Source organism: Geotrypetes seraphini, chromosome 8 (assembly GCF_902459505.1).
Source record: "Geotrypetes seraphini chromosome 8, aGeoSer1.1, whole genome shotgun sequence".
Taxonomy (NCBI): Eukaryota; Metazoa; Chordata; class Amphibia; order Gymnophiona; family Dermophiidae; genus Geotrypetes; species Geotrypetes seraphini.
In genome coordinates, this window is record NC_047091.1 from 7083623 (window position 1) to 7111608 (window position 27986).

A 27986-nucleotide genomic window follows, 5' to 3' on the forward strand; every position below is an offset into this window, starting at 1 on the left:
GCCCTCCAAGTACCTACAAATCCCAAATGTGGCCCTGCAAGGGGTTTGAGTTGGAGACCACTGCTCTATGTCCCCGGCCCCTTGCGCATGCGTAGCTGCGTCAGCCGGAACGAGTACTTCCGCCCCCGCATACTTCCTGCCCTGGCGTTCCGCCTTCCTCTGACGCAACTTCCTGCTTTCTCGCGTTGCAGCACAGGGGGGGGACGGCCACCGAAGAAGGAAAGCTTGCGGGAGCGGCGGCGGCGGTGGGCGATCTCAGGTATTGGTTTGACGGTGGAGGAGAGGGGGCAGGCAAGTAGATGCAAGGATTCCTACGGCCCTGGGGACGTAGGGGTTAGTGAAAGCCTGCTCGACCCTTCGTGTCGGTGGAGCAGCGGCTCTGCAGGTGGGTGAATACGGAGCAAAGTCTGCATTTTGCAGGCAGTTTGTCAAGTTTACCCCCCCCCCCCTTTTTTTAGGAGACTTTTTGGCGACGCTTTCCCCCGACGCTACCCGGTGAGACATGCACGATTATGGTGGTGTCCAGATGCCGCGAGGCTCACGTTGATCAGCGGGACGAGTCGAAGGTGACGCTCTAGCGCCGCACGCGCCTCTCTGTGTAGCTGACGGCCGGCTTTCCGCTGCGCGTGTTCGCACGTATACTTTCTGGGTTGGTTTTTTTTAATTCTTTCCCGTGATGCCTCTGGAAGGCTTTAAAAGAAGGGCGCGCGCGGAACGCTCGCTCTGTTTGTGGCGTAGAAGCCGAATATGGCGGGTGAGTGAGGTACCGGGACTGTTAAGAGGGGCTGCGTTGTAGCGGGTGGAAAAGAGTGTAAATATAGCTCACTTCGCTACAAGCTAGTCTGCTTTTGCTTTTCAGGATTACGCCCTATGAATATACATTTATTATAAATGTTCTATATAACATTTTATTGAAGAAATCCAGTAAATGTGCAATAATATACTACAATAAAATAATCATTATGTTATAACATTTTATTGAAGGAATCAAACAAATATATAACAATATGATACAAAACGACATTCTTTACAATCAAATTCACAATAAAACATTTGCATAAACATTTTATCGTTCCTCCAAAATATATTTTAATATATCTAAACCACTTTTCCCCTATATCCCCCTCACCACTCCATACATATATATTAAAATCATTTCCATTTCTCTCCCTACCCCAGAATGAAAGGCGACACAAAACACCAAATAATCAAAAATATTTAAATAAAAATAAATAAATAAATTTTAAAAAACCTATATTATACTATAACATTTCATCACATGTCATTCATTTCTTCAAAATAAATTTTTAATTTCTAACATTTTTATTGAAGGAATCAAATAAATATACAATAATAAATTACCTATTACAACTATCAATATATTCCCCCTTTTACCTTCCCCCCTTCCCACCATTGTTTTATATATAACTTTTTGTTGAAGAAATGCAATAATAATATAATAAAATAATCATTACATTTCAATTTATCATATCAACTTCAAACATATATCTATCATTCCTTCAAAATAAATTTTTCAAATTATCTATTACATCTCAATACATTCCCTTAGGGCTCCTTTTATCAAGGCGCGCTACGGGGGTTAGCGCGTTGGACATTTCATCACGCGCTAACCCCTGCGGCAAGCCAAAAAACTAACGCCTCGTCAATGGAGGCGTTAGCAACTAGCGCGGCAGGCGGTTTAACGCGTGTTAAACCCCTACCGCGCCTTGGTAAAAGGACCCCTTAGTTTCCAACCCCCCTTACCCTCTTTTTCCCCTTAATTCCCCCCTTGTTGTTTTAATTTTACTACATTATAATAAATGAATTAAACATAAATACAATTAAATTAATTTCACACATTAATATCATCCCTCCTATTCCCCCCTACCCTAGAATGAAAGGTGACATCAAATCTAAAGTATAAAAATGCATAGAATATTTACATAGCTACAATGTAAAATATTAAGAATCATACTTCTTGCTTTTGAGGATAATTTTTGTATATAAGGATCCCAAATTTTCAAAAATAAACTTATTATAATCTCATTTACACTTAACATTATTTAAAAAAATCATACTATAAATACTTCAATTATTCATCCTTCATTCACATATCTAGAGCCCCCCCCCCACATCAATTCATAAAAACTTTACCCGTGTCCATATAAATTTCCAGCAAAATCTTCACTTGGTCAATTCACCAGTCAATTCAAATTCTCAATGTCTTTATTGCACTCTGTTAATCTCAACAACTCTGCCAATCAATAATCCACTACCGTATTGTTCTATTTATTGTGACAGCATGGTTTATGTTGAGGCCTACAGCTCATTGGTGTCTGTTACCCCCTCCAGTATAAACATAAGGCAGTAATTTCTTTGGGGACCAAAGTGTACCTACTGTGTCTTAATGTAACTTGCGCTAAATCCATTTATATCTGATGTTAAGGGGGTGCAAATGGAGCAGTTGCCCTAGGCCCCAAGCCTGCTGAAGGCGTCGTAGAATGCTGGCGGGCTTTTGGAACCACCTCCCTAATTTCTGTTCTGGCCCCAGCATGTCTAACATGGACCCCGACGTGATGCTTCAAAGTAGGATAATTTTGCCCATACAGAGAAGAAATTGGCGCTCTGGTGTCTGCCTGAAGCTTTCCTTAGATTGCTCCTGAGCCTGTCTTCTCTCAATGTCATCCTATGCCCTCTCATTCTAGAGTTTCCTTTCAGTTAAGAGAGATTTGGCATAAATACACATGAGGAAAATCTTTCAATTGAAAGGAAACTCCTGAGCAAAAGGGCATAGGATGAAGTTAAGAGGTAATAGGCTCATGAGTAATCTAAGAAGTACTTTTTTACAGAAAGGATGGTAGATGTGGCGGAGACAATGTCTAAATTTTTTTTTTAAGTGTGTGACGTGTTTTTTTCCCCCTCCCCCAATATTTCTTTATTAAAATTTTAATTTTTTCATGGTCAAATCACTTAATATTAACAGTCCATTAGTAAAAGAAAAAAATAGTCACTTACCTTGCACTATTAGTCCATGATTAATGGAGAGGTAGCTACAGAGATTAAGTAATTGCATCACACATTTTTATAAGAGAAAAAGATGGCTGAACTTGTTATTGGGGTCTAATTAGTCAATTATGAATATTGTTTTTGTAAGCTTAATGGGGTACTAGAGGAAGAAACCACTTTACCAGAAATAAATTAACTGTGAAGCTTCAAACAAAACATTTAACTCCCTGAAGAGTGACCAATTGACCATAGATTTACAAGGATATCAAAGCACAAATAGCCCCCAATTTTAAAACCTGAGGTCGCAAAAGTAAAAATTGTTTCTTCTGAGTAATTCTTGATATATCTGGATACATTCTGATTGTATGATTCATAAATAGTTTATCTTGGTGTTTGAAAAACATTTTCAATAACCAATCTCTATGTGAGTTCAATGCTAATTGACCAAACAGTGTAGCTGAAGCCACTGCTTCTCCATCTGATTTCTCCCAAAAAATTGTCAAGTCTAAACTGTCCACTGAGAGACCTTGTTGGACATCCACTAATTTCTTCTTTTCCAGAGGAAGATAATAGATTTTCAAGATTGGTGGATAGGAGTAAGATCTCTAGACAAATCTCTTTAAAATGTATCAAGAGCTGAAAAAGGATAAACTTTCGGAAAATTAATTAGTCTGAGATTTTGTTGTTTAGTAACATTCTCTAATACCTCCAATTTAAAGTTAATGTTTCCACTGTCTTTCAGAAATTGGCTTTGTTCCTAAACATTCTATTTTAGTTTCTTGCTCTAGAGATTTATATTCCAGTTTTTCCACTCTTATCTTTCATTTTTGACGTTTCTGAGAGCATTCCAATACAGCGAGAAGTTAAAATCTGTATCTGAGTACCCAGAGAAGTTTGTAATAAGGAAAAATGGCTTCTCAAATTGAGTCCAAGTCAATAACTGAAGGGTTTTTAAAACGGGGAATTAGATGTATAAATCAAAAAATAATTAGCTTTCACAGTACCTGAGACTAAATCAGTAGAAAGTGGATCCTGCTTTCCCCCTGCCGATTTCAAATCACCACAGAATGGCATCTGTAATGGTGAATCAATTTACGTAAGCTGTCTTGTCATGGGATTTTCTCTCTTCACGGTCTACAGGCTTAGCTGCCTCACTTCCCTTACTAATTGTGTCATCTGACACAAATCGGGGAAGTGGTTGTGCCGGCAATTTTTGCTCTCTGGAGAGAGGCTACCTACCTTGAAAAGAGATTCTGGAGTCCTTCTGTTGCTCCCACCTCCAGCCAAGGAATTTTCATCTGGAGCTTCTCTAGGTCAAAACCCAAAGAGTAGCAACATTCCATGCTACCGATCCAGGGCAAGCAGTGGCTTCCCACATGTCTCTCAATAACAGATTATGGACTTTTCCTCCAGGAAATTGGTCCAAATCCTTCTTAAAACCAGCTACGCTACCGGCTCTTACCACAACCTCTGGCAATGTATTCTGAGCTTAATTATTCTCTGAGTGAAAAAGTATTTCTTCCTATTGGTTTTAAAAGTATTTCCCTGTGGCTTTGAGTGTCCCTTAGCCTTTGTAATTTATGCAATGTTACTTCCAACACAGCAGAGGAAAGGCCCTGGCAGAGCCAGCCGCAAGCAGACTGGTCAGAGCTGTCTCTTTTGGCTGGTTGCTGCTTCTGCCTTAGAAGGGCCCGTGGTCAGAGATACTGGAGCCGTATGGGAAAGGGGTCAATCGGAGACTAGACTGGGACAGAGGAGAGGAGTATCAGGTGAGGTGCTGGAGATGCCAGATCTACTTAGGGGGGGGGGGTGGATCAGAGTGAAAGGGCAGACCTGTAGGATAAAGGGGATGGGAAGAGAGTGACCCAGACCAGTAAAAGTGGTGTGAAGGGCAGAAGAGATTCTTAGCCAGTGGAAAGGGGGAGAGAGATGCCAGAACATGGGGGCTAGGGAGGGAGGGAATTCTTGGTGTGAGAGAGAGGAGTGGGATTTAGAGGGAGACGACTGCGGTTGGAGTGAGAGAGGGAAAGGAGGTGGCTGGGAGAAGGGGTTTATTTGTGTGTTTGTAGCCCTGTCAAGAACTCATTGGACCTCTGAGGAAGATGTGTTAGTTGAAACGCGGACCGTGTCGGGACCCTGTTCCTTCATCACATAGGTGTACCACATTTTTACAATGGTTATTGTTTGAAATAAAGATTTGTCATCTTAGTACATTGTTTCTGCAATATTTTTCTTTGGTTTTCTGTTCTTCTACGCCTTTCTGTCGTAAGGTACAACCACATCGTTTTTATTTGAGGCAGTGGACCAAGTGACTTGTCCAAGTAGTAGAAACAGGGTTTGCATCCTAGTTCTGCTGTCCCTTACTGTGTATATATGTTCTTTACCAATTACCTTATTTTTGAGTGTAGTTATTTTACCAGTAGTTAAATTGGTACACAGTGCAATAAAACTGTAGTAAACAGTGTATAAATAGTGCAGTTTATTAGTAAAAATCCTCAGTTTTTAATTTGTATGATTCTCCTGCGATATGATTAACTTCCAATGCGGACATCCAGAGAGGGTACTCTCTTGGCTCTGTCTGTGTGGCATAAAAGAGCGTAGAGCCCTTGGGCTTCATGACGTATGGTCTTGTTCCACAACATTGGAGAGTGATGTAGTCCTCGGCCTCCGGGCTGCTGAGGGCTTCATCCTGTATATTCCTAGTACCCCTCAGAGTCTTTGGGCTATGACTGAGGAGACAAACCATGCAGGATACATTCAGATGAGTATAAACTCAAGTTATGCTGCTTTTTATTTAAATTTTGTGTTGCCAAAGTTTAACATTAACAAAAAAAATCTGATGGTAACAAAATAGAATATTATTTAGGATTTGTTCTTTGTATAATTGTGTAAACTCTTAACTAATAAGCCAATAGAATATAGTGTCTGTAGTCCATTTTTCTTTAATTCTCATCTTTTTCCTCTTTTTTTTTTCCCCCCCCCCCCATGTAAGATGGACAGTAGTCTTGAGAAAAGATGACTGTTTTCTATTCTGTTCATTTTGATTGGGGGGGGGGAATCAGCATAGTAGGCACTTTGCATGTAAAAGCATTGTATTCAAGTCCATGTACTGTATTTTAAAAGGTATGTTCTGATTACACTGGTCTACATCCAAGATACTTCCAAAATAAATGTAGTGAAACTTTGCTAATGGTGGGTTATTGAGTACAAAAAATGATGCTTAAAACTTGGTTGGCTCTAGTTTGTTTTTTTAATATATGCTACTGGGTCAGAATATATGATTTCTTGACTTATGAATGGCAGATGTGGGCTATAAAGGGAAGGTATCGCAGTTAAAAAAATATTTTACTCCTTTCCAGTTTCATCTATGATTAAATCTGACTGGATTTGGATAATTTCTTTTTAAACAAAACAATGAATGCTGCAATCTGAATGTAATTATTGTGTCAACAGCAGCAAAAGAACAGAACAGCGATCCCACAGTGAATACAGGTCTACACAGAGCAGGAAAAACCAAAACATCTCTTGACTAAACACAAGAGTCCTTAAATAGAACTTAGTGAAGCTTTACTTTTCTTCTAAGTAATCTTTATTAGACAAAAAGAGTGAGGCCTGACATGGTCTGTGTTTTGGCTTTAAAAAAAACTGCTTCAGGAGTCAAACAGTATATCTATTTAAAAAAAAAACAACAAAACCCTCATACTTACAAGTGTCTGGTCTCATTCTTTTTGTCTAATATAGATTACTTGGCAGTCATCAACATCATTCATGGTCCAGATGCATGGAGCCTTGTCTTTGATGAAGCAACAGACAATCTGTTTTGCAACGAATTCAAGTTGGTCATGGTACTTAATTTCAAGGTAACCTCTGAACATGAAACAAGTTTCAAAGTGCATAGACTGACCAACATTGGTGGCAACCTAATGGTGCTCTTGCTTGGAAGGCAGACTGGATATATGAAGTACTGCTGTTTTCTATGTGAACTGGGATAGTTGTGCAAGAGAATCCCATTACATCAAGAGACTGGCCACCCAGACCGTCACTGGAGCCTGTTCGGCATCTGCTGCTTGTTGAATCAAAGTGGTATTGTTACCACTCTTACACAGGAGCGATTTCATCAAGAACGGAGAAACACTGTCGGGGCTAATAGAGCCTATTAATGCTTTCCAACTACTGCTGGACATTGACGAGAAATGTTCTATTTAGTCAATACAAGAGACAAGCCAAGAAGTACTGAGTATACACTGAATAAAGCCTAAATTATAATGTACGTATACAAACAGATTTTTCTTTTCATAATTCTTTTTGCTGATTTTTAAAGTTTTACTTGGGTGAAAAATCATGTAAAGCAACCATACATAGATGGAAAGATGTAGCTTTACAACTTTTTATTAAAACTTTACAGTCTAAATAGTTTACATATATGAAAAATGTTTGGAAACGATAGAATTCAGCACATCAAAAAATCCATTATAAATAGCAGATGAATTCTTAAAAAAAAAAAGTAGAACCTCTTGGTCAGTGCAAGAAGCTAATAATGCAAGGAAGAGCTGTAAAATAGTTTGAGAAAGAACTACATGCTGCTAGGTAAGGGATGATCAGTACAAGGGAAATGTCCCTGCTTGTATTCTGCTTTAAAGATCTGTAATGTACTGTGCTTTGTTCAATTAGTGTATTAAGCTGCGATCTATACTCGTGGCCAAAAGTTTGCAGCTGTACATTTTTCAGCTGTTGCCTTTATTTTGTTTTGGGCTAGTGTTAGGCTTTTTTTTTTTTGGACTGTGTTGCTGATGCCTTTTTTTTTTTTTTTTTTTTTTGGAATGGTTGCAGCCACCTTGATTCCTGTCTCTGAAGATCATTTGGTATTATTGTATGTGGTGACTATGTGTAACTAAAGGTATTTGCTTTATTTCTCGAACTGACCTGCTCTTTGGTATTGCCATTTAAGTATCTTCCTCTGAAATGCTGAAGTAGTCTCAGCTGTGAATGATATTAAACAGATTTTTGTGAATGATTAAGATTTGTCATTTTTATAATCTTTAGTCGCTTAAGTACGCAAGTGGAATTGGTCACTTTGAGATTCAGACTTCTTTCAATTTCTGTTCATGGAGTATACACAGGGCCAGGGCTGGCTCAAGAGGTTATGGTGGCCTGAACCTACTTTGTTTTGGCATCGCCCTGTGTCCTGCCCCCACCCAGGCTAGGAATGATTAAGAAGGGGATCACGAACAGATTGGAGAAGGTTATCATGCTGCTGTATCGGGCCATGGTACGCGGTCACCTGGAATACTGCGTCCAGTACTGGTCGCCATACATGAAGAAGGACACAGTACTACTCAAAAGGGTCCAGAGAAGAGCGACTAAAATGGTTAAGAGGCTGGAGGAGTTGCCGTACAGTGAGAGATTGGATAAACTGGGCCTCGTCTCCCTTGAAAAGAGGAGACTGAGAGGGGACATGATCGAAACATTCAAGATAATGAAGGGAATAGATTTAGTAGATAAAGACAGGTTGTTCACCCTCTCCAAGGTACAGAGAACGAGAGGGCACTCTCTAAAGTTGAAAGGAGATCGATTCCGTACAAACGTAAGGAAGTTCTTCACCCAGAGAGTGGTAGGAAACTGGCATGCTCTTCCGGAGGCTTTATAGGAAAAAAATAACCCTCCAGGGATTCAAGACAAAGTTAGACAAGTTCCTGCTGAACCAGAATGTACACAGGTAAGGCTAGTCTCAGTTAGGGCACTGATCTTTGACCTAAGAGCTGCCGTGTGAGCTGACTGCTGGGCACGATGGACCACTGGTCTGATCCAGCAGCGGCAATTCTTATGTTCTTTCTCCTCTGATGCTACTGCTCGATCCTGACAGGATGCAGCTTAGGAAGGAAAGCCAGCATCAGGGGAGGGAAGTACAGCCTAGAAGTTGGAGTCATTTCAAGCAGGCGCATGGTATACTTTGTAGTGCATATGTTTATCACTGGTTGCAGTGGGAGTGGCATTTTATCACTGAATATAGCAGATCTAGTTTCATTTGGTCCCACATCTTTGGAAGTGGATTTGATATATGTATCTGACGCCTGATATGTTTTCTTCAGGTCTTCTGCAGAGGCATTGGTTGCTGTCTCTACTAGGCAGCTTCTTTTAGCTCAGGAGCTGGTCAGTTGATAACTGCTTCTGAGACTCATCAGATTGCCGTTTTGTGGGACGTCATGATTTAGTGAAGATCTGAGAGAGATGAAACATAGGACCGTTGGAAGACGAGCCCAAATCTTCCTTGCAGTCTTAGGAATTCAGATGAAGATAAAACTTGTTCCATTGATTAACTTCATTTTGATTTTTTTCATTTATCCAAAATATTAACTATAAATCTGTTCTTAAATCCTATTTTAGTTTTCAGGCAGCTAAATTTTGCACTATTCTGCTTTAACTATACAAGCAGAAACTGTCAGTTGTATACAACTGAAGACCTTTTTATTTTGGAAATTTTATATTGCTTAACTTATATCATTCAGAGATTCCAGGCAGTCTATACAAAGTTGCTTGTATTGTTTTCAGTATTTCCATTTGTTCCGCCACTTATTTCTGTCAAATGGGATGATCAGTGACACTCAGAAAAGCACACAGACAATATAAAAGCATAAACAATAACCCTTTATTATATATATATATATATATATATATATATATATATATATATATATATAAATATAAGAATAAAAAACATCACCGTAATCCCAGACAACGACCTCCTTCACAATTGGGAATCCCTGCAATTGATAGGTAGGTGGACACGGGAGACTATCCCTTTAGACGTCTTGGATTCTACTTTTAGGGGCAGAGTCCCGTCTTTTATATAGGGTGAAAAGCTGCTGAATTCATAGAAAAACAGCTGGTCCTGCAGTAACCGGCAGTTCTTTATTATGATTCAGGCACACCCGGTCTTTTGTTCTTTGTTTGACAACACCCAGGTCAAAAAGGTCAAGATAGCAGATACTTGTTGCGGAAACCTTTGATGTTGTTTGGACAACATTCAGGTCAAGGAGGTGTGAAATCAGCTTCCCATCTGGTTTTTACTGTCCTTTTGATGTTGTCTTGGCAACACCCAGGTTAGATAAGCAGACTTGAGGAGACATATTACGTAGTATGTTGAGTTTCAGTTACCCCCTGGCCATAGGCATAACACCATTTTTTTTCTTGTTGGCCTTCTTTTAGCGTGGCCATAAAAAGAGGCTTGTTAACAAAAGCTGCCTTTGGAGTCACAAACTCTGGATTCTCCATAGGTGCATAATTATTCTACACCTCCAGTGGGTCACAAAATTTTATTGGTCCCCTTTCATTTGGTTACGGATGTAAGGAGAATGGGGAAAAAACACTGCTATAGAACGTAGGAAGTGAAATGAAGGGAGAAAAGGCCTAGCTGCATCTCCTGTTATACAACTGGGCATTCTGTATTTGTGGTTTTCCCTCCTGTCATAAAGGTAGTGTTGCCTTACTGTTCTGTCACTGCAATTTCACAGAACTGCTGATGCATTTTAACAAGAGGTGCTGGGATGATAGTTTCAGTAATGGGGAGGGGGTGTACTTTGGCAACCCCTCCCCAAAATAAAAAACTAACAAAAAAAACAAAATGTTGATTGTGTGAAGCAAGAGGCCAGACAAAGCAGCCAGCACCTGGCACAATGAATGAGACAGCTGGCCTGGGATTCCTATCCCTGAAACACAGTCGGAGTGACTCGTAAAACAAAAATATCTTGTCTCCACTACTTTTTCCCCCATCACATACAGTGTCTCCTTAGCTCTAACCTATGCACCCATACTCTTCCTGTACTGTTCTTCTTAGCTTCTCATTCCTCAGGTTCCCATTTAAGTGTCCACCTCCATGCCCTTCAAGTCAGCTCTTTTGTCCAGCTTTTTAATTCTAGCAGATCTTCCCTGGAGATCTGTTGGCAGTGCCACAATTGGAACAGCTGTTCTGTAGCATATGGCTGGCAAGAGGCTGGAAATTTGAAGGCTTGTCATGATTGAGCGACACTTCTTAACCTTGATCTGAAAATGTTATGATGAGACCAGTCCCAAGGTGACCGGCATGTAGCAGGGGTTAGGAGGGGAAAAAGTACAATTTGTGGTCACTGTTAGCACAAGGGCATGGGGATACCTATTAGAAAGCATGCTAAATTTTACATAGCTAGTGAGGCTGACAAATAGCATATAAAAATTCTAAGTTCAATATTTTTTTTAGAGGACCCCCAGAGGAGAAGAGGTAATAGAACGGAGCATTTGGTGAAGTTAAGACTGGATTTGCAATATGGCCTTTATCTGCAGCCATTTCTGTCATCTAAAGAACAAATTATTGTATGGTGCTACATTACTATGTAGGAAAACATTTTTCTGACAATTTCACTTTTTATCTAACCTGAAATGCTGATTGTTGGAATGAGGAGTGTGTTGGTTTTTTTTTTTCACATATTAAAATCCTTCCAAAACCAAGAAGACAGACTCTAATATGCAACAGGTGCTCCAAATTGAAATCGCAGACATTCATCAACTTGCTTTTCACCCCCCAAAGCAACTGTCCTTACCATCCATCTTCACCCCACCCATCTGAAAGCAAAACACCAGACTTGGTTGGTTCTTATCCAAGGCTGGATATGTCTGAAGGTAAAATGAATGAGTGAGTAACGGTTCAAAATACTGCTGCATTTTAATTGCAGTTAATTCTGCAATTAATGCCTTAATTGTGGTTTTAAAAAAAATTACACATTACAGTGTCTTCTCCAATCTTCCATTCCTAACCCCTATCCTTGGTGCAATTCAACATCAGCCCTCATGTCAGTCTACGTTAAAAGTGGTATTCTGTTGCACTTTGGAAGTGGTAGCATTACACATATGCCTGCGGCCTGCTCTGAAGCTTTCCCTTTGGCCCATCCTACCCAGGTGAAAAAGGAAGATATGTCAAAGGAGGCTGGCCAGAGGAAAGCTTCAGAGCAGGCTGCAAGCATCATGAGTGTAATGCTGCCATCTTTTAAGGTAGACTAAGGGGGGGATTGAGGAGTAGATGCTGATTCTCAGGTGGAGGGAGAGGCATGAGATGCAGACCCGCAAGCAGAACTGGAGGGGCCATTAATGGAGGAACTTAAGCAGAGAGCTCTAGCAGCCATTAGAAGAGCTTGTTCTACTCGCCACCAAGTTTGTGTCACTGCTCATGAGGGTAGAGTGGCAGAAGGGAGAGATGTTGAATCTGGGGATAAGAGAGGGAAGGAGGTTGTCGGCCCTTTAGTAGGGAAAGGGGGATAGCATTTGATATACCACCTTTCTGTGATTAGTCAAAGCGGTTTACATATTATGAGGCAACGGAGCATTTTTTTTTTTTTTGGGGGGGGTGTTCTACTTGGGGCAGTGGAAGATTAAATGACCTGCCCAGGATCACAGGGAGCAGCTGTGTCGATCGAACATGGCTCCCCTGATTCTCATCTCATTCTACTAACAATTAGGTTTACTCCTTCACTCTTTGAAAAGTTTCCAGCCTGACCAAGAAAGAGCAAGATTAGCATCACAATTGTATAGCTGTCCAGCAGTTGGCATTGACAATCTATGTCTAGATATCCAAGCCATTTCAAACCATTTTGCACAGCTAGAGATTTGTGGATAGGATGAGGCCTGTTTGGGATAACATACTGTTTTTGGGATGGTCCTCACTCTACCTGGTGTCCTACAGATCAGAGAATGACATGAGAAAATCAATCACCGTCCCCATCCCTACGGATAACAGTGGGAGACTATCTCCATGTCATTCTTTAAGGAGAGAGGAAAAAATTAGAGTACGATTGGGCACAACCACTGACCTTCAAGCCTTGCATTGAAGAACGCTGATGTAGAAGGACTGAGGTTGAGATAAACACTACAGAATGACAGTCTCTGGTATCCAGAGCTGATACTGTGATGTCGCAATGCTTCATTCTACCAATAAGAGCCAACCTCATCAGTGATGTCACAATGAGTTCATTATCCTATACTTGGCTCACAAGAATCAGAGTACAAACGGGCCCAGCCACTGACCCTCAAGCCTTGCATTGAAGAATGCTGATGTAGAAGGACTGAGGTTGAGATAGACACTAAAGAATGACACGGGATGGTTTCCCGTAGTTATCCATGGGAACGGTGATGAATTTTGTCACCATGTCATTCTCTACAGATGAAACTATTGTGCTCTCTTCCTGCTTTTAACTTTCTTTGATTTTTATTTTTTCTATAAGAATGTTTTTTTACTGTGGACTTGCTGTTTCAGTCCCATTTTCAGGCTTTTTTTGTCTTTATTTATTCAGCGCTTGACATATCGCCCAATGAATGGAACTTATGAGCAGTTTACAGTACATAAAAATACAATAAAAGGTCAAACTGGGAAACGTATCGGGTAATAGGACAGTAAATTCAGAAGAATAGTTTTAACAGTTCCAACCTAGGTCCCGCCAGTCTCTTGGGAATTGCAAACGTGCGGGAGACCAACCCCCCCCTCCCCCAACAAAACACCCAAATGCATCTTGGAACTTCCAGGCCATCTCCTCATTGACATATACAGTATATTCATCCAGGCAGCACCTGCAACTCAAGGGACCCATTTATAGCTGCTGTTTTACCTTTCCAGGTGAACACTTCGCACCCTGGAGTCCTTTGTAATTTCCACTTCAGAGTCTTTGACAGTTCCACAACTGTTGCTCTAAGAATTGTATTGATGGCCAATGCCTATGGGACTAGTATTCAGTGGCAAAATCTGTTTTATATTTAATGAGATACTTTGCTTTAACTGGCTTATCCATTTAAGTCAGACTAAGAGCTATTTTATGATACCCTGATTAAACGGGTAAAGTTAGCATAGATTTAGCACTGTCTGGCCCTTGAATGACTGCCTGCCTGCCTGCTCTCCTTCCAAATGGATAACCTTTCCATCCAAAAGTTATGCAGAGGGTGGCCTCGGATTTTGCAAACCAAGTCATTTGTAGTAACTCGGATTAACTGTACGCCCAAGTTATTTGGAATATTGACTTCTATACATGTGTTTTCTTTGAACAGAAACTAGCATGAGGGGAAAGAGGCCTTTGAAGCGGTCCCCTCCACCGGAAGAAGTGCATGCCTCCACTGACAGCAAGAAGGTTAAAAGTAAGTATTTTCTGAAACATTCCTTCTTGTGTAAGAAATCTGGAAAGCTTTTCCGGCATGCCGTGGATTAGACCTGTGAAATTAGCATTCTACTGTCTTTGGAAGGGGTTTTCATAGAGATACTGATGTTATGCCTTCCCTTGTGTGATATTTCCTATTTCTTGTCCTTATACTTCCCCTTTTTTATTGTATATACTGTATATATATATATATTTTTATTGTATACACAATTTTAGGTGGTATCAAATTTAAATAAACTGGAAACTTGACTTGTGCTGTTTAAGCATATAATGCTATTTGTTTTACAGTATAATATTGACTATGCTCTTAACTATGACCAATATGTTGAAAATGATATAGCTTTGCTGAAATACATCCTATGATTAGAATAAGATGCTGCTTTTAAAAATGGAGGAATGGCTTAGTGGTTAGAGCAGCTGCCTCCGCACCCAGTTCCTTGTGACTCTGGGCAAATTATTTAACACTTCGTTACCCCAGGTACAAAGTAAGTACCTGTCTAAAATATGTAACACCTTCTTACTAGAAGATCAAATTAGAGTGTTATAGAAAACCCTTTTTAGGTTACAGGAATTTAAAAAAAAACACATTGTCCTTGAGAGCACATGTGCTGAATCAGTTGGATGATGTATTTAATTAATAACAGGAGGAAGATTACAGGATGCTTAGATGAATCATGCTGATTTGGTTTTGTATTTTTGTTTGTACTATATATGTTTTAGATTTATGGATTATTTTATTGTGTGGTTTTTATTTGGAAACGACAGAGAACGTTGGATCATGCGATTATATAAATATGCAAAAATAAAAATAAAGATTGTAATTACACAGAAAAAGCAGTATATCAAATCCCATCCCCCTTTACCCTTTTTTTTAAAGATTAGTTAAAACAACTTTGTTCAAATAGCATAAGCTCAATATGAATTGAAGTTCCCTAGCAAAAACCAAGTTGAAAGCATTGCAGGTATTGATGAATTCAGCAGCTAGGTTGATTAGTGAGGCTTCAAGAACAGCACATATAACTCCCATATTAAAGAGGCTTCATTGGCTGCCAATTAGTCATGTTTTTTTTGTTGTTATTTGTAGGCCGGCTTTGCCCCTAAACCCCACGAATATGGAGGGAAGAAGTGTGCACAGAAAAATGTGTATGCATATTGTACATAGCAGCATTTCTGCAGGAGCTTGGTTCTCTCACTGATGGGCATTGTTTTGTCTGAGTCTTTTGTGATATATTTTTTAATGACTTGCCTCTAGCAATCAAGTCCTAAACACTCCCCAAAAAAAATCAAAAAAGCTTTATTTCTATAAATAAAGTATTAAGGGCCCTTTTTACAAAGCTGCGGTCCCATGTGGTGAATGCCATGCGGTCCATTCAGAACCCTGGTCCAATCCCTCATACTAAGTCAACTTGACTACTGTAACATCGCCTACTTAGCTATTTCCCCCAAAAATATACGACGTGTACAACTAATGCAAAATGCAGCGGTCAGATTAATCTTCGGACTAAAGAAATTCGATCATGTATTACATTGGCTATCGATGGAAGCACGCATAAAGTTTAAATTCGCCTGCTTCTGCTTTAAAGCGCTAAACAGACTTGCCCCTAAATACATAATTGACCTTTTCTCCTTCTCTGCCAACAGACACAAGAGAAGTTCTCATTCCTACTTCGTTTCCACTCCCCTCACCCCCCCAGTTAGAGGTTGTAAACTGAAAAAACACCATGAACACCTTCTTTCACATCTAGCAACATTGTGGGGTAAATCAACTGCTTTCGCCCACTTCTTATGAGGAATTCAGAAAACGTCTAAAAACTCAACTGTTCCTAAAGTATCTAGACAACTGACCCACTCATCTTCTTTCTCCTCCTATTAATCTCTTTCTCCTCAACAACGCATTTCCGGTCCTATTAATTCTCCTCTTCCCACCTCTTAAATTCAATCAATTTGTACCTCGCTTAATCTATTGTAAACCGCATAGAACTTAACGGTATTGCGGTATATAAACTGTTATTATTAGTTTCTCTGTAGTTATTTGACCACACCCGATCATATGCAAGTGTTATACAAAGGTGCGCTAACGTTTTTAGCGCACGTACCGGATTAGCGTGCAGTACCCAAAAACTACCGCCTGCTCAAGAGGATGCGGTAGCGGCTAGCGCGTGGGGCATTTTAGCGTGCGCTATTCTGCACGTTAAGGCCCTAATGCACCTTTGTAAAAGGAGCCCTAAGTGTTCACCCTCTCTGTGTTATTCTGCAATAATTATCACCATTAGAAAATATTAGTATTTTCATTTCTCACAGGCAGAGCTTATGAGTTTGTTTCTTTTTAACCAGTTCATCCAATGCTATTTTTATACTCGTTCACTTGTGGTCCTGATTTCCTAAAAGTGACTATCAATCTGTCCAGAACATGCCCCGTGGGTATGGGTGGATATGGGTAGCATGTTTTCCAGGCATCCAGTCATACTTTTGTATGTTAACGAGGGAGCATCAGTATCTACTTGGTATTCTATGTCTGATATATATATATTTATTTATTTTTTTTTTGGGGGGGTTCTCAGCCTAATCTTTTGGGTATCCTAAGTCAATTAATTTCAGGTATCCTGAATTTTTGATTTGGCTGGGGGTAGGTGTGGGACTGACACTGCTATGTTGTGATTTTGATTCCTTGATAAATAAATGACTGACATTTGGATTTCTTCTTTGAATATTAATTAAGCTTCTTTGTTTCCTTGGTGTTTGTAAGTCTCTCATCCATCACATAGGTCCATTATCGGCTTGGTACTAACAGTGGGACAGGGGGATGTTGGACAACTTGGCCTGGGGGAGAAATTCTTGGAGAGGAAAAGGCCTGCCTTCGTGCTACTTCCAGAAATGATGGTGCAAGCAGAAGCAGGTGGCATGCACACTGTGTGCTTGAGTAAGACTGGAAATGTGAGTTCAGCTCCATCCTTCTGTTGTCTTAGCGCATTTTGTGGTGCATACTGCCCTGGGGTGTCAGGGAACAGGGAAGCTGCTCATGGCACTAAAGACGTACCCCTGGGTTCTATAAAGCAGTGGTTCTTAAACCTCTCCTAGGGGACCTCCAGTCAGTCAGGTTTTCAAGATACACCTAATGAATATGCATGCCTGTCACCTTTTGTTATAGGCAAATGAGCCTCGTGCACATTATTACGGATATCTTGAAAACCTGACTGGCTGGAAGTCATCAGGGACAGGTTTAAGAACCACTGTTATAAAGTGTACCCAACATCACGCACTCATGATTATGATCCTGAGATGCATGTGCAACTAAATTGGGTAATGAGCCAATTAGTAGTAATTGGGCATTGTCAGTCCAATATTGTTTTGTATGTGCATCTTGCTCACGCTCTTCCTGTTGCGTGCAATCCAAAGAGGGTGTGGCCATGGGAGGTGCATGGGTAGATCAGAGACATTCTGGAAGTTTGTAAGCAACATTAGAGAATACCATGGATATGCTCCTAAAACGAGCACCTGGTTTCAGCAGGCGTATGTCCTGGTGTCCATTTGGGCATGGAATCTGCGCTAAGTGCCATTTATGCAGTGCAGAGCACAGCTTTCTAGAATAGTGCAGAGTGCTTCTTTTGTTCTGATGTCCATATCTGAGCATGTGTTCCACAACAAAATGGAAAAGCACAACCCATATATATAATACTCCAAAACAGAAAAAAGAGCGGGGAAGGGACACAGTTGACCAGCCTCAGGGACAATTTATTAGAAACCAATAAATAGCTAAAACATATACTAGAAATGTTTCGCCTTGAAAAGCCTTTCTCGGGGGTGTATAAATGAAATCCAGTAGATGGCGCCAATGTACTTTTTAAAGAACCAAAAAAGAATGCTCTCATTACATAGACAAAAGCCTGCAACTCGACATTCAGCAGATGCGTTCGCTCGCAGCACATTTTGGACTGGAACTACTTCAGGTTGCAGGCTTTTGTCTATGTATTGAGAGCATTCCTTTTTGGTTCTTTAAAAAGTACATTGGCGCCATCTACTGGATTTCATTTATACAGTACACCCCCTGAGGAAGGCTTTTCAAGCCAAAACACGGACCGTGTTGGGGTCCAGTACAAAAAGGATTGAAAGATTCTGTTAGGCATGCATCATTTCTTGCATATGTTTTAGCTGTTTATATGTTTTCAATAAATTGATTGTCCTTGAGGTTGGTCGACTTTGTCCATTCTCCACTCTTTTTTTGGTTTATATTTGAGCATCACTTACTAAATCTGGTCCCTACTGGATCTGAATTTAGCGCTTCCATTAATTAACTACATATCTTTAGATGCCACTGTCTCTCAGGGAAGCACTGTGGCTCACTGGTTGAGCTGCTGCCTCTGCACCCAGAGGTTGTGAGATCAAATCCTGGTGCTGCTCCTTGTGACCCTGTCACTTAACCCTCCAGTGCTTTGAATGTCTGCTTTGAAATGCTAAAGCGACAGAAAGGTAGGATACAAGTCCCCATTCCCCTGCGATACAACTTGGCTTTATTTTCTCTCCCACAGAGCGATTGCTGGTTCCCCAGCATTGAAAATCTTCACAGCCTATGTTGAATATTACAGGCCAGTGTGTTAATAAATACCAACATTACCAATATTACTTTTCTCTCTGGTTTATAACCACCTTGTTTTCTGTGTGGCTTTTCTGCAGTACTTATCTTGACGAATAGTTTGTATTTTAAATGGGTGAAGGGAGGTGGTTTAGAAGAATTCTACAGAACATAACTTCCCCAATGACTAGTACTGTTAATTATTTCTAGAGCGCTACCAGACATACGCAGCACTGTACAGAGTCACAAAGGAGACAGTTTCTGCTCAAAAGATAAACAGACAAGACAGACAAACAGGATGCCAGGGTGAGGATACAGTTAAGGGGAACGGTTAATCAGCTGGCTGGGTTGGAGGGTAGAGGGGAGTACAGGACAATCAAGCCATTGTGACATCACTGATGAAGTTTGCTCTTATTGGTGGAATGAGGCATTATGACATCACAATCTCAGCTCTGCTTCCAAAAGACTGAAACACTTCACACTACTGCCATTATAAATTATTTCTATAGTGCTACCAGATGCACCCAGCGCTGTACAGTCACAAAGAAGATGGTACCTGCTCAAAAGAGCTTTCAATCTAATCTAAACAGAATTCCAGGGTGAGGATACAGTTAATGAGGATGGTTAATCTGCTGGCTAGGGTAGTGAGCAGTAGGGTTATGGATTGAAGGCTAAATCAAAAAGGTGAGTTTTCAATCTGCTTTTGAACAAGGGAAGGGGGTGTGATGGATGAGCTTTGGTAGTTTATTCAAAGCTTATTAAGTATCTGCTTTCTATTTCTTCCCAGCTCTATACGTTTGGATGCAATGATGAAGGCGCCCTGGGCCGGGACACATCTGAAGAGGGGTCTGAGATGATACCTGGAAAAATTGAGCTTCAAGAGGTGGTAGTCCAGGTGTCAGCAGGTGACAGCCACACAGCTATATTGACAGAGGATGGCAAAGTCTTTGTCTGTGGATCTTTTCGGGTATGTTTCTATTTTGCTTTCTCTGGATTCATAAAGCTCGTTTGTTTTTAATTAGGAAGCTGGAAGGTTTGGTTTAGAAATGCAGGATGTCTACGGACAACTCCTTGAAAACATGCTGAATGTGATAGTTGATGCTATCTCAGACATTTCAGGTCAAGCACTCTGGAGTGAGGCAGTTGCTGGTTTAGAGAGTATCCTATGAATCGGGTTTTAGGATTTGGCATTTAACTGCGGGTGGGCCCTTAACGCAGGCTGAGTACACCAAAACACATCCATGTCAGGTCATCGTGAATCTTTGCCAGTACAATAAACATTTGAACCAAGGTGGCTTCAACAGTTGTTTGGCATTTCCTCCCCTTGATCATCACTGCTCTTGTCACATTTTTGTTATGTTTATTTTATTTTTTAAACTCGGCTTGTTAATATGGCATTTTCCATGATCACTTGTTAATTGCTGTATTAATTGATCTTTCATGGATTCCCCATGATCATGATGCTGTTTTACTGTGTGGTTGATTAATTCCATATATAATGTCTATACTTTGGTACCTAAAGATAATAGATTGTCTGGTTTGTGCCAACATTCCAAGAGAGAATTCTTATTTTTAACTTTCCCTATCTTTGTGCCAGTAACCTGGATTGTTGTCTATTAATACTTGTGATTTATAATAATTGTGATATTTCTATTATAAGAACATAAGAATAGCCTTTACTGGGTCAGACCAAAGATTTCTCAAGCCCAGCAGCCTGTTCTCATGGTGGCCAATCCAGGTCACTAGTACCTGGCCAAAACCCAAAGAGTAGCAACAATCAATTCAGAATCCTAAGGAATAGCGAGATTCTTGAATCCCAACAAAGTAACAAAAGATACCGGAATGCCAAAGAATAACAACAGTCCATGCTACTGATCCAGGGCAAGCAGTGGCTTCCCCTGTGTCTTTCTCAATAACAGACTATGGACGTTTCCTCCAGGAACTTTTCCAAACCCTTCTTAAAACCAGTTACGCTATCTGCTCTTACCACAACCTCTGGCAATGCATTCCAGAGCTTAACTATTCTCTGAATGAAAAAATATTTTCTCCTATTGGTTTCAAAAGTATTTCCATGTAACTTCAAGTGTCCCCTAATCTTTGTAATTTTTGATGGATTGAAAAATCGATCCACTTGTACCTGTTCAACGCCACTCAGGTGTTGAGTGACAGAATGCATTCTGCCCATTTGGATCTACTGGATACTTCCAAGAAATCTGTATTGAGCACTGCTGAAGACACGATGCAGGGCTTGACAGACTGCTGGTCCAGCCTAGCGTGATGCTTATGTTCTGTAAAAGCGCTGGTTATCAGTGTGAGACTTACATTCTATGGTTGTTTTTTTAATTTCTTGACACGCTTAGGATAACAATGGCATGATCGGATTGCTGGAGCCCATGAAGAAGAGCACTTTCCCTGAACAGGTTCATTTGGATGTGCCTGTTGTTAAAATAGCATCTGGTGAGTAAGGACCGGTGACTACAATAGCAGCCTGGAGGGGGGTCAGGGGACTTTAACCTCATTACCCAGTTGCAGTTAAGGGCGGTCTCGTCTTTTTCCTTTTGTCCAATCAGGAAATGACCATTTGGTGATGCTGACCATCGATGGTGAACTTTATACTTCGGGCTGTGGAGAACAGGGTCAGCTGGGAAGGGTTCCTGAGTGTTTTACCAACCGAGGAGGAAGACGAGGATTGGGTAAGCAGTCCTGCAGTACACTTGGTAGGAGAGCAGTTGGGGGTCATAGTTCACCAAAACTTATTTGCCCATCTGGCTTGTAAGTGAAGAAAATTGCTGAGCACTCCCTCCCCCCTAAAATTTAGAGCTAATAAATTTATCTGTTTGAACTGACTAGTAAATTGCTATTTCTTGTTTCTTTTAACATGCTGCTACAGGGCCAATTGCTTAGAAAATGTTATTGCAGAGACTTTAGTTTCCACACTCACTTCAACAACTCTCTAGGATTATCAAACAGATGCCTGGCTGTCAAGGCTTGCCTTGTTTATTCTTGGCTTACACAGCACTGTAGTAGTGACGTTTTTGTCGTGAGGTTCTCACCTAGATTCTAACAGTGTCTCTAGTTGACAGTTCTTCACTGTCTGAAGCAAAGAAAGTTTTTTTTTATATGGGGGGGAGGCGGGGGTGTAGCTAGATGCATGCTCTTTTTGTCTCTGCTGTTGTGAATCTTAACTAAGTACTTTCATTAAATAAGTGCATATCTTAAGTACTGTCAACCTTCCTGGGTCCTTATGCTCTGATGCTGTACATAGCTTGACCAATCCATAGATTAAAGATGACGAGATACATGCCTTTGTGGTACTTTCTGAATGGAATTGCCTTCCAGTTGCTTTACGAATGCTTTCTGATCTAGCCTCTTAAGAAAATTGCTTAGGCTATCAAGAGCAAGCTGGCCTTTTCTCAGCTAATGAAATAGTGAGATGAACAGGACTTTTTATGATAAAAGTAAGGGCTTGTAATTGGGGTGTAAGGGTTCTTGTTTAGTTTGTTATATATTTTTATGAAAGTATGTTTGTAGTCTGCTTAGATGGTTTTGATAAATTAGCTGAAATTCTTTTAAATTAATCATTTCCATGTTATTGGGGGGGGGTTTCCTCTTTACATTGCAATCCAACTTTGGCTTTTTTTTCTCTCCCTCAGAGCGATTGCTTGTTCCTCAGCCTGTTTTCCTCAAAGGCAAAGGCAGCAAGCGGGTGGCTTTTCAGGATATCTTTTGTGGGGCTTACTTCACCTTTGCCGTTTCCAAAGAAGGTCATGTCTATGGCTTTGGCCTTTCAAACTATCATCAGCTGGGTGAGTTGTTAGAAAATATATCCTCTTCCCAGAGCAAACTTCATCAGTGATGTCACAATGGCTTGATTGTCCTGTACTCCCCTCTGTCCTCCAACCCAGCCAGCTGATTAACCGTTCCCCTTAACTATATCCTCACCCTGGCATCCTGTTTGTCTGTCTTGTTCTGAATTTCAAGTTCATTGACTTGTCTTAAACTTTATAAAGGTAAAGCTAAACCCGGATAGGACCATTTGAAAGACTGAATGACGTTCTTCAAATGCAATTATTTTTTTATTTTGTATTTTCCCCATGGTTCTCACCAGTTGTAAATTTCTGTTGTAGGGACCAAAGACACCAACTCATGTTTTGCCCCTGAGAATCTGACGTCATTCAAGAACTCCACGAAATCGTGGATTGGATTTTCAGGTGGACAACACCACACCATCTGTCTGGACTCTGAAGGTGAGGGATAGGCGTGTGCTTTTTGATAATTCCTTAACTCTGGGACTTGGGACTCTGGTGGGGAGAGGAAGCTGAGAACCAGGGATGCCAGGGTTCATATCTCAGATGCTGCTTGTGATCTGGGACAAATAACGGACATCTTTTGCATCAAGTAAAAACTTAGTTTGTTAGCCTTGTGAGAACAGGGATATACCTACTTCTGTCAAGCATTTGAATGTAGTTCTTTGCCACAGCTTGCTCTAGATTTGGAGGCCAATATTCATCGTTAGTTAACCTGACAGGGAGAGGCCCCTATCCATCTCTCTCCTACTGACTAGGTGATTCCTGGATTTTCAGCCATGCGAACCATGGTAGTCTCCCTGGAATCGCACTGCCACTATCTGATTAGTGCTGGGGCAATATAAGTGGTGTTCTAGTAACTCCCTGCAGGCTGCCCACTGCCTAGAAATTCAGTGCGGCCAGCTGAATGTTATTTCCTTGACTTTTATTGAATGGCACTTTGTGCATACCTCTTTGTTTCTTCCCCCACTGTAAAACAAGACCTGGAAAGGTACATGCGTTTCTGTTCTTGTACTTCCTTCTTACTAGGAGAGTCTGATTTTGAATATAGTCACTGTGATGTTTATTTGATCTGATGATTCTAGTGTTCATCAAGGGGTAGGAGAAAAAGGAGAGAAATACAACTTGTTAAAGAGACATAAAGAATTTTCCATCGTATGCCTGGTACAGGGAAAGCTTACAGCTTGGGAAGAGCGGAGTATGGTCGTCTGGGTCTTGGACAGGGAGCAGAAGAGAAGAGCAAACCTACGCTAATTCCAGGACTGCCGAGCGTTGCATCTGTTGCTTGTGGAGCATCAGTCAGCTATGCTGTCTCTAAGGATGGTAAGGTGTCCTTGAAAGTGAGCGAGGATAGGAAGGCACAACTTGTTTGTCAGTTGTATACTGTAATTGCAGTCACATTGTACTGATGTTAAATCTGACTGACAGATTTTGATTTAACTGATCTTATAGTACCCAATTCAGGACTTTCCATACCTGCCTGTAATGCTACGTTTATGGGTTCAGAAGGATAGGTCTGAGGAATTTTTAACCTAATGCTTCTTTTCTTTTCTCAGTTAATGTATCTCCTGATTTGACCTGATGCATTCAATGTTACTTCAGTACTGAGTCCTCACACAGTCTTTGTTCATTCTCTTATCTCCTTTATATGATGGATCAGGGTGCCCACACTTTTTGGGCTTGCGAGCTACTTTTAAAATGACCAAGTCAAAACGATCTACCAACAATAAAATTTTTAACAAACACAAAGCACACAGTACGCAGAGAAAATGTGAATTATTTATATTCTGTGGTTTTTTCAAAGAGATCAAGGCAGATGACTCTATGCAATGTCACCTCAGTAACAACTATACAAAAATAGACAAATATACCCCCTCTCTTTTTAGTAAACCCCAATAGCGGTTTTTAGCGCAGGGAGCTGCGCTGAATGCCACGCACTGCTCTCAACGCTCATGGGCTCCATGTGCTAAAACCCGCTATTGCGGTTTAGTAAAAGGAGACCATAGTGCAAAATATAGACAGCAGATATACATTCTCAAAATGGACACATTTTGATCACTAAATTACATTACATTACATTACATTAGGGACTTCTATTCCGCCTATACCTTGCAGTTCAAGGCGGATTACAAAAGAGCTAACTGGACATTTCCAGTGAAGTTACAACAGTTTTGGTTTTTTTTTTTTGTTTTGTTTTGGGGGTTTTTTGGTTACAAGGGAGGAGAGGTAGCTGGATTAATTCCGGAAGAACTTGCAAATTGGATATTAAATTGACTGTACGTTACTGTGTGATATAACAAGTAGATTACTGATAGAGTACAAATAAGATTACGTTACATTTCAGGGATCTGAATACTTGGTTGGTGTTTTGGGGAGGAAGAGATTATTTAAGTGGAGGTTTTGGGGGAGAATTTTTCCTACCTTTGTTGTATGATGACTTCATGAGTCTCTAGTTGCACTTTCTTCTGGCTGTGCATCCAATATTTCTTCCCTTCTTTCAGCATGCTGTATGCTTCCAGACCTCATTCCCTCCACCAGCTTTTTCTTCCTCTCTCCCTGCCCCTTCTTTCTGTCTCCATGCCCCCTTTCTTTCTTTGTTTCCCCTTTCTTTCTTTATGCTTTCTTTCTTTCTCCCTGCCCTCCCCCAAGCCATTGCTGCCGCCTTCGGAGAACAGGCCTCCAAACCAAAGCTGCCCCAAGCTCTTCCTGCTTCCCAACGCAGAAGCATTGAGCCGACCAGCATTCCTCTCCCCGACGTCCATTCTGATGTTGTAGAGGAAGTTCTGGCCCAGCCAGGCAGCGATTGGCTGGCCCAGAACTTCCTCTACGACGTCAGAATTGACATCGGATGGGAAAGGTTGGTTGGCTCGGTGCTTCTGTGTCGGGAAGCAGGTAGAACGCGAAGGCAACGCAATCGACCTTTTGGGCACACCTGTTCTGGATGATGTGGTCAAGAGAAGTAATATAGTCTAGTTTAAAAAAAAAAAAGTTGGGCCAAGTTTCTGGCAGATGGGTCTATTAGCCAAGTTGACTTGAGTTTTATTATCTCTTATTTCTGGGATGTGTAGCATGGAATGACCTACTTGGTAGCCCAACATGACTCATGACTCATGTTTTCTTATGTCACTTTGCTTTTCAACCAGAATAGTAAATTTCGATAGCTTTTGTGTGTGTTTGAATCCCATCTTGTCCCTTCTCCTCTCACTCCTAGGCATTGCATGCTCACTACTTGCAGTCATAGAACTCTTCTGTGTCAATTCCTGGCCTCCAAAATGCCAGCAGCTTCATTTGGAATTTTTAAGCTGTAGTACTTTCTGCTTTCTTCACAGGTCGAGTATATGCCTGGGGTATGGGCACCAATTATCAGTTAGGAAATGGAGAGGAAGAGGATCTCTGGAGCCCTGTTGAGATGTCAGGCAAACAGTTAGAGAATCGTGTTGTTTTATCTGTGTCCAGTGGGGGGCAGCACACAGTCCTACTAGTGAAAGACAAAGAGCAGAGCTGATGAACTGATGGTGACTGACAGAAGGACTGGATTTTGGGGTGTTTTCATTTTACGCCACCTTGTCATTGTTCAGTATGGAAAATTTCCCTCACTACAGAAATGGAAAAAAAAAAAAAAGAAATCAACTTCAAGCAACAGATTCCAGATCCATTTTTTGTATCTGGTACTACAGTCATGCATTTTGGGACTCCTATTTTCTAGAATAAGTTTTTCTCATTCCCTCTCTTGCTTCCTGTTGTCCTTCTTGCTTTCTCTTTTTAGATTTCTGATGGAACATTCTCTTTTTGAGAGAGCAGCTTTCCTCCCCCCTGCCCCCCCCACCTTATCTTGACCAGTAAGTGCAGCCTTCTCGAGCCCAGCATGGATCATGTTGGTAAAGCCACAATTTACATAAAGATGCATTGGCAATATCCCCAGGACTGAGAAGCCGTAAATTGGCCTTTTTAAAATGTCTGTCCTTCTTAACATTGCTTTGCAATTAATAGGGAATTTCAGGGACAATTCAGTTGTATGTGGCTGGATTCTGGAGGATTTTTTTTTTTTTTAATCAGATTTTTCTTGCCCTTTTCCTTCCATTCCTCAAGTGTAACAGCAAGAGCTCTAATCTACAGTATTTGCTCCTGGCATCAGCAGTGTGTTGACGGTGGATCATCCCCTAGCTTTTTGACTGAGATGTTTTAACAGGCTCGGAGCTGTCTGTGCTCTGTGGAAAGCCTGTAAATTGAACTACTGCCATGAAGCTCCACTTTGGGACTGTCAATGTGACGTGTGGAAAGCTACTGGTATAGTCCTACTACCTGGCATCTGCATGGGTTTGGTTACACACTGGATTTGATCTGCAGGGCTGAAGAGACAAGTTGAGTTGTATTAAAGTATTATTTGAGGAGTTTAGGGCCTTTATTCCAAAGCTTCTCCTTGTCCTAAAGATCTCTAACTTCTTTTGCTTTCTTCCTTGATTTTGATCAGGCATGACCAATTTTTACCATTTCTTGTATATGCTTGCTTTATTTCTCTCTCTCTTTTTTTTTTTTTTTAAATTGTAGCGGTCTAATTTGTGTCTAGGTCAGGGCTTCCAAGTGCATGAAATGAAAAGAAGCAGGCAAATGTCAGGTTTCTGATAGGGGTGGATATGATCTATATATGTGCTTGCCTGAAAACTGTAGATGTTAACAGAGAGAATTCAAATTTAGTGTTTTTGCAAAATCGTAGCCACAGTAGGAAATTGAAAATCCCAGAATCTGAAGCATCCAAAGACAGGTGCTGCTTGTCTTTTAAGTCTGGGCTACAACTGCAGTTCTGGTTCTTAAATCTCTTGGGTAGTTTCCCCAGCTTTTTCCTTTATTTTTTTTTAAATTCTTTATTTAATAATTTTAATACAATAAACTCAGTACAGAACACAACTAGTAATGAATATACTTCATAATATTACTAAACTAATAAAAATAACAATACATCTTGTCAATGCTACAATTAGAACATTCCCATTCCCAGCTTTTTCCAAGACTTGTATTGTCTGTCCTTCCTACTAATTGTTTCAGAATATATCTGTTAGTTTGGAGTAGCAAAGATGACCCATAGCATTGGACACCTATAGACAAATTTATAAAAGTATAAGCTTTTGAGGACTAGAATCTGCTTCCTCTGAAATCTACCTTAAATCTTTTTAGTATGTGATGTACTACTGGTCTTTCATTTTCCTCCAATCAGAACCTGTGCTTGGCCCCTGGCGCATGTTGGTTCCTGATCTGTGCTGTTTTCTTGGGTAAAAATTTATTTTAATACAGTTTGGTTTAGGGTTTGCTTGATGCCTTAAAAAAAAAAAATTCATGCCATGAAAATGGAATCTGATTACTCATCCATTATTTATTCCAAGTAACTTTCAGCTAGAAAATACTCCTTCAGCCCCAAGTGGCACAAACCAAAGTTGAGAG

General features: G+C 40.6%; 1 protein-coding gene and 1 non-coding gene across 7 annotated transcripts; both read left to right on the forward strand.

Moving 5' to 3' along the window:
* Positions 1-128: 128 nt before the first annotated feature.
* Positions 129-27935, forward strand: RCC1 (regulator of chromosome condensation 1). 6 transcript variants are annotated; one of them, XM_033956364.1, is made up of 11 exons: positions 129-259; positions 6748-7273; positions 14068-14154; positions 16921-17108; positions 19532-19711; positions 21105-21201; positions 21315-21437; positions 22398-22550; positions 22872-22991; positions 23721-23873; positions 25880-27935. In XM_033956364.1, the coding sequence occupies exons 3-11, from the start codon at positions 14076-14078 to the stop codon at positions 26053-26055; spliced, it is 1269 nt and encodes a 422-aa protein (XP_033812255.1). In that variant the 5' UTR covers positions 129-259; positions 6748-7273; positions 14068-14075; the 3' UTR covers positions 26056-27935. The 6 variants fall into 6 exon arrangements, with proteins under 6 accessions (XP_033812255.1, XP_033812260.1, XP_033812256.1 ...); XM_033956365.1 differs by having other exon boundaries at positions 248-385; XM_033956368.1 differs by lacking the exon at positions 129-259 and adding an exon at positions 690-754.
* LOC117366273 lies at positions 5545-5765 on the forward strand. Its single transcript, XR_004540545.1, has one exon. It is a non-coding gene; the product is annotated as a small nucleolar RNA SNORA73 family (small nucleolar RNA).
* Positions 27936-27986: the final 51 nt, after the last annotated feature.

Bases quoted from the DNA above. Each gene is read 5' to 3' on its own strand.
- RCC1 (XM_033956363.1), top strand. The intron at 17,109-19,531 runs GTGAGTTCAGCT...ATTTCTTCCCAG, and splicing joins GCTTGAGTAAGACTGGAAAT to CTCTATACGTTTGGATGCAA. The intron at 19,712-21,104 runs GTATGTTTCTAT...TGACACGCTTAG, and splicing joins TTGTCTGTGGATCTTTTCGG to GATAACAATGGCATGATCGG.